General features: G+C 48.7%; 1 protein-coding gene across 1 annotated transcript in view; it reads right to left on the reverse strand.

The window, feature by feature from the left end:
- RGMB (repulsive guidance molecule BMP co-receptor b) overlaps window positions 1-10,581 on the reverse strand; it is a 24,348-nt gene extending 13,767 nt beyond the window's left edge. The window contains exons 1-4 of the mRNA XM_030888966.2: window positions 10,503-10,581; window positions 9,496-9,553; window positions 5,867-6,114; window positions 636-1,144 (exon numbers count right to left, since the gene is read on the reverse strand). Coding sequence (XP_030744826.2) covers window positions 636-1,144; window positions 5,867-6,114; window positions 9,496-9,500 — 762 coding nt within the window. The 5' untranslated portion in view covers window positions 9,501-9,553; window positions 10,503-10,581. The remainder of the gene's footprint in view (window positions 1-635; window positions 1,145-5,866; window positions 6,115-9,495; window positions 9,554-10,502) is intronic.
- Between the last annotated feature and the right edge of the window lie 766 nt (window positions 10,582-11,347).

An 11,347-nucleotide genomic window follows, 5' to 3' on the forward strand; every position in this document is an offset into this window, starting at 1 on the left:
GGGGGGGGGGGGCGGCAGTTGTTAAACATCACTAGTTTGAAATTGCCAATTGTTAACTTCCTAAGTCAGGCAACATCTGTAACTAAAATAGCACTGTGGGCTTACCATTAGAAATTTGGCTTGCAGCCATTGCATTTTACTAAAGCTCCAAACTTCCAATAAAATATATCTCCCAATGGGTCACTGTTTTCTTTATTCAGAACACCCACGTCAGCCATTCTGATACACGTGGACATGGATTTATTCAAGAAGAAACACGCATTTACGCAATGAGAACCAACATCGCTGATCATTAACAACCTCCCGCTCCCCTCTCTCTCCCCCCACCCTCCCCTGAAACAAGACTACTTCTAGGTAACTTAATTCTATCATGTACTTTTTAATCTTTCTCTTTTGGCCTGTTTAAATGTAGACACGTTTGACCTGAAACCTTATGATTTCTTACAAACTCATTTTTATTTAATCTTTCATCCAGCCTGCTGATTATTTTCCCAGAAGATACAGAAGTTCCTTTTAAACTAGCCCCTTTTCAAAATAAAAAAAATAAACTAGCCCCTTTTCAATATACTTCAAACATATCTGAAGATCAAGCACTTGAAAGTTATGAGAAAGGGGAAAGGAAAAAGTTATCTTGCCTTATTTGTAGCAGTGGCACTGGACCCAGGGACCACAGGCACATTCGTCACTTGAACTGAAAGATAATTATTATCTATGAGTGGCCAAGCCCCTTCCACTTTGCATGTTTGGAAGTGGTCCTTGAAAGTTCTCAGGTGAGGATCTCCAAACAGGCCACAGAAAAGGTAACTGGGAGGGTTCTGGTCCCCTGCCCGGTGTTCTCTGGCTCCTGCGTGGCTGTGATAGGTACAAGGGTCATGGGTCACTTCAGGGTTGGTGGAGGATGTGGGTCCGTCCTTGGAACAGTTCCTCTGGCTCATAAGGTCACTGATACCCAACACAGCAGAATGGTACACCAGGTTGCCCCGGCAGGCTTTCGAAGTTCGCTGGGTGCAGCCTGCATAGGCACGCAGGGCCTTGCAAAACTCGGAGTCAAAGCCGTCAATGGCAGAGTTCAGGTGTGCAGTCAGGGCAACAAAGTCTGTGGTGCATTTCTGGATTCGACACTGCGCCAGCTGTTGGCAGTCACCTACGGGAAAGAAGAGGAGACCGAACATTTTAAAGTGCATCCTGACTCTCTAAGCTCCTCCGGGAAACAATTTGTTCTGTTTCACGTCCCCCTATTTTAAGAAGGCCTCCAGAAATAGAGTTACATTATACTCCTGTGCCTCTTTCAAATTAAGCTGCTGAGCACTGCAGGCATTTTGCTTAAAACTTTCAAGAGTGGGCCACTGGGAATGGACAGTGTTCTTGGGCTAAACTGCTAAGAGAGGGGTACATGGAGGATTTGATCAAGTTTACTGTTCATTTATAGGCTTTGGGAAAGTCTTCTGCTCTCAGGCCAAATCAAAGGCATGATCTTTGAGACTTTGAAAACTGCATTAAGTAAAATAATGTGCTTTAGAAAACACTGTAAAAACAGTGCTGCGCACAAAACTGTGCTTTAAGGCCTCCACGCCTTGGGAAAGGGAGAGAAATCTTAAAGTTAACCATTTCAGTACAGCGATAGAGAAAATCTCAATGAAATCCAGATAATAAGCTCCTCTGAACTATCTAAGGTATCTTTATCAGCCAGTTGTACGGAAACTGACAGTCTCTTGGGATCTATAAAGTATAAATGCTTTATTTGGAAAAAAAGTGATTCATTTGACTAAACTACATATTCACTTCTCCCTTCACCTTCAGCCTCATCGCCTCAGGGTTCTAGCTCCCTAGCACATCATAAGGACACTTACTATATTAAATTGCACTGCAGATAATAGATGATCCCACTAAATATGTATTTCAGAACCAGAACCAGAGAACTATAGAAGACACAGAATCTTCCAGAATAATTCTAACCTTACCTTTTTCCTGAACTGGCAAGTCATATACATGTAATGATTTAAATAAATCCAAATAAATATTTTAAAGTATTGATGCCCTATTTGAAAAAAATATTCCAAATGATGCTTTGCACTAGCCCAGTCTAAAAAAAAAAAAAAAAAAGTAACTACCGAAAGCACAAAAGCACATGCAATAACTGCCAAACATTCGGCAAGCTGTGTGCCCCAATCAGTGCAGCATTCTGTTCCACAAGTTGGCACAATGGAAGTCCTGAACAGAGAAATCTTCTTTATCAACTGCAAATTCTATGGAGATAAGTAACTACACATATTTTACTTAACAATTGCTTATAGGTCCTTAAGGCTGAGGGCTCTTAATCTCTTCAGGTCTTTATAGGGTTCTTATCTGAGAAATGAAGCTCCTGTTCTAAGATGGACTTGGCAATCCCCAACCCCCCTAACCCCAAAGTTAAAATTTGTATTCTAGATGAGAAAAAAAAATCATTATCGGCAGAATATTAAATACACAAGATGTGGTAAATAATGCAAGACGTGAGGTGCAGCAAACTTTTGATATCAAGATTTAAGGACTTCATCTCATCCAGAGTTAAAATTGCCCTTGACATTGACTTAGTAAGATATTTTCAACATTTCGGTTTTTAAGTATGAATTAAATAACCAGTAATCACTGCTTCTGGCTTTGGCCTGTTGAAAGAATTGGAGGGGCATAATTGATAAGCACTCCCGCCCCATCATGTTTTAAATATCAAAGACCAAAAGAGACTATTTAAACACTTTAGTTTATGTTCACTTATTTCAAAACTGACAAAAGTAGCTCCAGTATTTATAAAGTTCTTCTTGTCAGCATTTACACAGCTCTTAAATCATTTAATCTAGCTTTACTTAAGAAAACAAAAGAGAAAGCGGTCCAAAGGGATGGAGAAACCCATTTTCGAGATGGGAAAATCAAGGCAGGTTATCAAATTCCTCTAATCCTCCCTCCATAGGTCCTATTTACTACAAACTCCTGACACGCAGAACACAACGATGACAGTTACTCATTTATTTTTCCTTTTAAAATCAGATTCACAGTGAGCAGAAATCAAGGAAATAAAAAGCGGAGGTCAAGATCACCAGACAACAAATAAATGACAGCATAAGAACTTTCCGCTAACCTTGTAGTGCCTACTTGCTCTTTTTATGGTCTATAAAAACTACCCGAGCATACATTTATGGATAATTATTTCAAATAGTCATAAAATACTAAAAGTAAGAACAGAACTAAAAGTAAGAGCTGCCCCTGCTCTGAAAGAAGGAGAATATGAATTCAGACCCCAGCTCTTTCATCATTCCCTCTTTCTCCTTTTTTTTCATCACAGGTAGGTGTCAGATCCTTTGGGAAATCTATTATCAATCAGAAACAGAATTCCATAGGCTCTTTTGCTTTGGGGACAGTTTCTAACAGTGATTAAGGGAAGAGGGAGGGTAAGTGGGAGAGAGTGCTGTATGGGTCAGCAGTTTCAGCTCCATCACAGGCTCTTGTATAATGACTAACTTGCAGCATACACCCAGAAATATTCAGCCATCATGAATTTATAATGACAATGCACACTCTGCCTGTTACAGGCAGTAAAGGAAACCTCCTGTCAAAACGCCAAGACAATGCGGAGCAGAAACAATTTCAAGGATGTAGCCAAGAAGGCCATGAAGTTTATGAGTAAGAGAGGAACTCCCATATTGGATCTCCTTTTGCAGGAAAGGAAAAGGGTTGCTTTCACGGGACGGCCATGGTTGGGGCAGGTAAATAAAGGCACTCTTTTCATTTCCCCAGCACACAATTCAAAAGTATATCTATTTTGTGGGTCAGGTCATCTATGACCAGTGTGATAATATTTTCATTCTAGCTAATGAAGGTGCTAAAGGATTTGTGAGTCTGGAGCTCTCACTAATGATTCAGACATGAAAGTGTCACCGTTCAAGGGTGTTTCTCTTGCCGGGACAGCACATGTGAATTTGCTGCACAATCACCAGTGTATAATAAGAGAAACAAGATATGGTAGCATGCATTAAGAGAAATGGGGGCCATATGGAATGCGGAGGTTAATGGTATGGATCCAGGTTCAGAACATAGGGTAGCCCATCTGCAAAGGGCACTCTGCTAGGCTCCCTGCTCTGAGACAGAAGCCCTGCATTTCATTAGTGCCTGGCTTTAAAGAAATCTCTGAAAAGCAGCCCTTTGCTACAACCAGATTAATCACTCCACTCCAACAAGTTGTCCACAGAAATCACTCAACACAGCAACTTCAAGTGGAATCTCGTGGTGAGTTCAGTGAGGTCATATTAAAATACCAAGTGAAGTTTCAAATTCCAAGGTCTTGATCTAAGGTACCATAGTTTTCTAACTCTTTAAGCTCATTTCTTAAGCTCTCCTGGGCCAGCAAAGAAATCTTCAAGACTGCATTCCAACCCTGACACAGGAGCCTGTGGTAACTATGAAAAACCATATCCAAGCAGCCAAGAGGCACGCATGCAGATCCAAACTCCATTTTGTGAAACCTATGACCGGACAGCAGTGCCTTTAATGGGATATTTGGTTATGGGCGCGTTTCTCACCAAAAGCACCCCCCCCCCCCATATATCTAGATACATCAAGAAACAGTTGTCAGCAAACGCCATTGTTTTCTAAGGTTCTGCAGTCACCAATTAAAGGGCTTCATCCTTCTAAAACTTGCTATTGCACTTCGTATTAAGCATGTGGTCTCCATTCTCCCAAGTGACAGTGTTAAAAATGAAAAAGAATAAAGGCCGCCTCCTTAAATGCCATACATTTATTTCCCCACTACTTAAGAGACCTCAGTGGGTTTTAGCACACTGGTAGGGTTCAAACGAAAATACCACTGTGCACATTTGGGTGGCATTAAAGTTCCGAACTCTGCGTAGCTGCGCACGGTGACCGCTGTCGTACGCGGAAAAAAGGCCTGGAAGGGAAAGAAATGTATCTAATAATGCTCTGGTTGTTCTCCAACTAAAAGATATGTCTGTCTCCCCCTTCAGTTGTGCCATCAAAAACAGCCTGCGTATGCAAACTCGTGAAAAGACGTGAGGCTCTTCTTTGTGAAGAGCATCCTCGATTTCAACCGAGCAATTGTAAAAGGAAAAGAGGAGGAAGCACAAGTTGTAGGCCTGCTACGCTGGGCAGAGATGCCCCGCGGCTGCCTCCACAGAGAACGTGCGACCTCCACAAAGCAGCAGCAGAGCTGTCAACCTCTCCCACGCCCCAAAAACCCGCGGCCAGCCACGAGGCACCAGTTTGGCCAGGGAGGTTGAAAAGAAGCATTAAAAGCAGCTTTTACAAAAGCGAAGGCAATCCTCGTTCAAACCAAGTTTTGGTTACTGCACGAGGAACCCACCGCTTTTCAAACCCTGGTTAAAATCTTTCCATCTGGTGCGATTCCCTCGCCTGACCTCCCCCCCACCCCCCACCCCCTCGGACTCCCCCAACTCCAGGGAAGCAGCACAAGGCTCCCAGTCTCTCCTCCAGGGCGGCGGCGGCGGCGAAGGAAACCTGATCCGCGCCTGACTTTCAGTAAACACCAATGCAGAGAGCAATAAAGCATCCGGAACATTTGTCTCCGGCGCGCGGCTCCCCAGCCCCCGCCCGTTAAATCTTTGATAAGCAGCTGTTGGAGGAGAGATTTATCAACAGTCCGTGCCACCGGCGGCTGGGAGGGAAGGGGCCTCGCACCCGCGCCCAGAATGCGCCGCCCGCCGGCCCGCCCGGGGCCCCGAGTCCGCCAAGGTGCGTGCCAGGGCTCGGGAGGCCTTCCCCGTCCGCCACGCTGCCTTCGGCCCCGGCGAGGGCTTGGAGGCGGAGGCCGGTCGGGAACAAAGCACTCCCCGCGCTCCCCACCCCGTGCGCCCCGTACCTGCGTGGAGCAGCCCGAGGCTGAGCAGCAGCAGCAGCAGCAGCGCCAGGGGCGGCGGGCAAGGCCGGGGGCGGCGGTGCTGCTCAGCCCCGGCGGCGGCGGCGAAGGAAGGTGCTGCTCTCAAGCCCATGCCCGTCCATGCAGGTCCGGTGGGCTCCGGCGAGGGCGGCGGCGAGGGCGCCGTGGCGGGTCCAGGGCCGTGGCTGCGGCATGGGCCGGGGGGCACGCCTCGCTTCCTCTTCTTCCTCCTTCAGGCCCGAGTCGGAGACAGACCGCCGCCGCCGCCGCGAGGAGCAGCGCGCCGCGGGCGGAGCGAGGCGTCGGCGGCGGCCACAGGGCGCAGCGGCATCGCGGCAGTCAAGGGGAGAGAGGCGGGAGGGAGGACACAAAGACCATGAGCGAGTGCCCAGCGTGGGCGCCCAGGCCAGCGTGGGCTAGACGGCCGAAAGGGCGGGCGTGGACCGAACGCGGGCGCGCCCAGTCCCAGCAAGCAACCACCTCGGGAGGCTTGGGTGTCTCTGCGTAGGGTTCTCCGTCCCCGTGGTCAATCAATCTCGGACCCGCACTGCCGCCCCGCCCCTCCTGTGCTCACCAATCAGAACCACCTTCGTCCTCGGCCACGCCCCTCATTCCAGCTCCATTGGCTGTGAGTGCACAGCGGGCCAAGCCCGCCACTCGCACGGCGAGTGCCCGCCCCTACGCCTCCTCCCGCCTACTTCGTGTAATTCGAGTTGCGGAGTCAGTCTGCTGCGCTCGGCCTCGGTCTCCTACTTCTCCGCTCTAGCGATTTATTGTTTCATTGTACCCAATGGGAACTGATCATAGCAGCTCTGTAACCTCTCCAGGCGTTGCCGAAGAACCGGCCATTCACTTCTTAAGTTAATATGATCGAGCTCAACTTCCCTTCTAGTTTGTTTTTTTTTTAATTACTCACGCTCCGCCCCCACCTCCAGCTCCTTAAATGGCAGCGGGAGCTGATCCGAGTGCGGTGTGGCAGGTCCCTAGCAGCCAATGGCCTCTGCAGGACCGCAGTCCGAGCCAGTAGCTTCATTTTGTAAAACAAGCAGGAAGCCGCTTAAGAAATCTGAATTTGACCCGAGGACTGGGGATGATCGGTTGGGACTGGGACAAAACTGGGAAAGGTCCGTGAGCTACCAGCGGAATTTGGTAGTAGCTGAAGAAGCCTAGGGTGTTCTTTCTGTTTGTTTGTTGTTGTTTTTTTTTTGCGGTGGACATTTCCTTTTTGGAAATCGTCGGGGTCAGCGTGGGGGTGTGTGAAGGAGAGGGACTCTGAGGGTGGGCAAAATAACAGGTTCCAGTATCATTAGATTAATGAATTTGGGAGTCTGTGCAGTGTAGAATAATTATGCCACGATTTGTTATTAAATGGTCTGTTTGTTTACGAATTTCCATAGTTCTATTGACAAATGAATTCAAATGCAAACCTGTTCCTATTTTTGCTATTGGATAGATCCAAAAAGGGAAGAAAGAACCCAATAGCCTTCCGGGAAAGTACCTGCTAAGTGGAGAAACAGCATAAGCAGTTGTGAGACTGATGAAAGGGTCCCATTTGGTTAGAAGGTGTCAAGTGGCATCTAATCTCAAGAACAGTCTCCATGCTAGGTTCAAGAACAATTTAACACACTATCCGCCCTTTGCTGTTCCCCCACATGTCTCGGGGCTGCCATTTTAAATCCACTTACATGCACATCTCTGTTTGCTGTTCTGCCCACACAACCTTCCTCAGAATCTCACATGAAGAATTTTGTATCAACCCTGGACATGTTAAATATTTCACATTTTACAATGCTAATCAATGACCGCGATAATTGGGGGACAACACTCCAGTCACACTAATTTACTCACTAGACATAGTGTGACTTGCTTAAACCACTAAAACCACAATGAAGTATGGTGGTCTATTTTTACTGTAGCTTTGCATTGCTTATTACATACAATGATGACTCAAGTGGTAAATATAACTTTGAGTGTCTGAGATTATAATCCAATCTTGCATATAGTTTATAATATGAATATAATTAATAATAGCTTTAGCATTGCCTGGAGAAATGATTCTTAAAGAGGTGGCAGCTGATGTGATATTTAGATTGTATGGACTAAGAGTAGTTAAGAGTTAAAAATCTACTCCACATGAGTGGGTTAGTTTTCTTTTTGGTTTGGGGCTGAATACTATCAGAGATAAAATTTACTTTCTTGCAATTACTACCTCAAGAGTTGTTCTCAACCTTCCTAATGCCGTGACCCTTTAATACAGTTCCTCATGTTGTGGTGACTCCCAAGCATGAAATTATTTTCATTGCGACGTCATAACTAATTTTGCTACTGTTATGAACCGGGCGATCCCTGTGAAAGGGTTATTCAACCCCCAAAGGGGTCGCGACCCACAGGTTGAGAACCGCTGCTATATTTCATCAATGAGATAAAAATTAACCAAAATACTGTTAAAATTCTTCCAACAGAATATGAACATGTTTTTCAAAGCATTTTGCTTACAGTGTAAAACTCAATTTCTTTTTCTTTAATTCAAGAGTTACTTCCACCCCTATGAAAGAGGTTTCTCACCTAATCGTCCACAGTTCAAAACCTAGCATCAGAGTTAAGGATAAATAAATCCAGCCTGTCTCGCTTGTGACTTTCCCTGGGTTTTCCCCTGCTTTTTACCTTACTGTTCCCACCCTCCTCCCCCAATCCTGTTCATTATAAACACCGGTGCTCTAGATTGTCTTATCAACAGAGGGCATCCTCGAGTCACGCAAATCTTAGCGCCCTAAGACAGAACTGCTCTTGAGAGGAAAAACTTCGTCTCCTCTAAGGTGCTTTATTGCTTCTCTGCTGTAAAATTTGACAAGCCCAAGATTTATAAGGCTCACAATCCACTTTTTATTGCTGCATAAGTGTTTAGCCAGCTAGAGGAAAATGCTAATTTTCACAATTAACTGCAGGGTGGTTCCTATTTTCAAGTGTCAAGGCATTAGGTCAGTTGACACTTGATGGGTAAATTCAGGCTGTTAGGTCAGAATCCTCTAGAAAATCAAGAGGGTAGGCGAATTATTGCTCCTTAAACTAGACTGCTGGAAAAATAAGGGGAATTTTCAGATTCTACAGAGAAAAATTGGGGGCGGGAGCAGCATAAACAACAACTTGTATTCATTTTTAATTAGGAAAAAAATGTCGTGATTGATGGCATTTATAACTCAAATCCACCTGGCATTCTCTCCCTTCCTCTTTGTGTCAAGGAAGCAAAGATGAGATCAGAACAGGACCTTCAGGGAACCCAGCAAAGCATGGCACAGTATGAACGTGCCGGTGGGGAAAATTAAAACACATGCCAGAATCATTAATGGATTCTCAACAAGATGTGGTTTCTTTTCCCGAACCTAGACGTGATGTCTCAATGGTTGTTAATAGTATTTCTCGAGTTCCAGATGACACAAAAGTAATCTGCTTAATATTTCCTGTGGCAAAGGAGCCAGGAATCAGACCCTCCGTTTCGATTTGTGCAAACCACCCCGGAATAAGGGCTCCCCAGTCCACCGAGTCTGCAAACCCGGCTGAAACAGCCCCAGTCCCACGGCCCAACTGCCAGCAAGCTCGCGGTTTGTACTTACATCATTCTTAACCCTTCCGCTCCTGGTGGGGGCTCTGCGGGACCAGGGGGCACCAGACCTGGGTGTGAGAGATCAGAGTCTGGCGTGAGCACTGTGGCCCCGGGGGGAAACGGCCTGCGGCGGGCGGAGGGCTCATCCCCCGCGGACACCCGCCCGCCCGCGCGTCCCCTGCGGGCTGCGCCGCGGCGCGCACCGCTCCGAGTGGCAGGTGCAAAAAGCATTTGGGAGCCGCTTGCCAGCGCGCGGAGGTAATGCGCTTCCTGTCCATTTATCTCAGGAAACCGGCGCAGCCTTCCCTTCGAAACAAAATTAACCTCTCATTAGCCAGCCACTCATTCCCAAGAAGGCCTTAAAAGCTTTACCAGCTCTCTAATGTATTTAGGCTTTTCTTTTAGGCAGACATAGCAGCCATCAACGCCCCCGCCCCCCCACCCCCACAGCCCATCCGCCGGGTGCAGCTGTCCTCTGAGCTTCCAGGGAGCCAACTGGCTATTTCCCCTCGCAAATTGAGGCCACTCTGCCCCACTCTGGGGTCTCCTTCGGTAGGGCAGGGTAAACCCCAACGCGCCTCTAGAACTTCACGCAGCTCTTCCAGAAGCCGCCAGGGCAAGTTCCCACCCATTTCCCATGCACCCTCTCCCAGAAAAATCTCAATTCTCCTGGCCTCCAGGAACAAGAAGGGGCACCCGGAAAGACTTTCAATGACTCCAGGTCCCTAGGGGTCACCGTACTATTTGCTGTGGGTGCAGGGAGCCTTGGTCAGGGACATCCAGGCAGTGCGTACTGGGAGGGGAGAACCAAGAGCCTTCCTAGGTTTGCAAGTGGCGGAAAGGCGCCCTTTGGAGCGCCTGGGTTTGTCACCCTGGCCCCCTCCCGCGCTGGGGCTGGCAGATTTATGCCACACAGGTGGATGGAGACCTAAACAAAACAGTCCCGGTTGCTGCCTGCCGGTCGCCCCCCACGTCCCCCTGGCCCACCGCAAACTTCAACAAAAATAAACAACTCACCACAGGCATTCCCTTGTCTGCCGCGCGACGCTTGCCAGCTGGGAAAATAAGCCCGCAGCCACGCGGCCCGGCGCAGGGAGAGCGGAGGGGAGGGCAGGGGGATGGGGAGGCGAGGGGGGCAGCGCCCGGAGCGCTCCCCCAGGTGGGGGCGGCGGCGCCGCGGGCGGGCTGGGTGCCGCCGGGGCCACTCTCCGGATCCGTGTCTCCCCGGCTGCGCCCTGCCAACCCGAGCGAGATGTCCGCCACCTAGGGGAGAGCAAAGCAAGGCTCCCTTCCCTTCTGGCGCTTCCAAGCTGCTTTCCCTTTCCCCCCAAGGCTGCCAAACCGCGGGACCCTAGCCCTGGCCGGACACTCCCAGAACCAGACCGCCGCCCCCAAGGCAGTGGCCACCCTGCACGTCCCAGAGAGCCTATGGATCGAGGAGTGGTGGCGCCCCAGACCCTAGCCTCCAGGTCCCAGCCTAGCTCTCACCTCTCTCACCGCTCCTTACCCGCCCCACAGCTACACAAAGACGCCTTTCACGCCGCCCGCGCCACCCTCCGCGCCGCGCCGCCCTCCCGCACTGCCTCTGCCCACCCGCGGCACCAGCCGATTCTCAGCCAAGGCCGGTGCCAGCCGGCGCCGCCGGGCCAGGACGCGTGCTAACTGTTCTCACCTAGAGCCTGGATCCAAATGTACACCCCCGCCCCCAAACTCGCACTAATCCGAATGCACTCCGCCCTGCACACCCCTCACCCTCAAACTCGCAGCCATCCAGTCATTGCGGACCCCCTGCGGGTTTCTGAGACTAATTGTTTGAAAGAGTAGAAGGCCCAGGCTTTCTCCCGTGGTTTTGAACTGCTGAC

The sequence above is a fragment of the Echinops telfairi genome, unplaced genomic scaffold, assembly GCF_000313985.2.
Source record: "Echinops telfairi isolate 266 unplaced genomic scaffold, ASM31398v2 ScPeMD7_7469;HRSCAF=8507_1, whole genome shotgun sequence".
Taxonomy (NCBI): domain Eukaryota; kingdom Metazoa; phylum Chordata; class Mammalia; order Afrosoricida; family Tenrecidae; genus Echinops; species Echinops telfairi.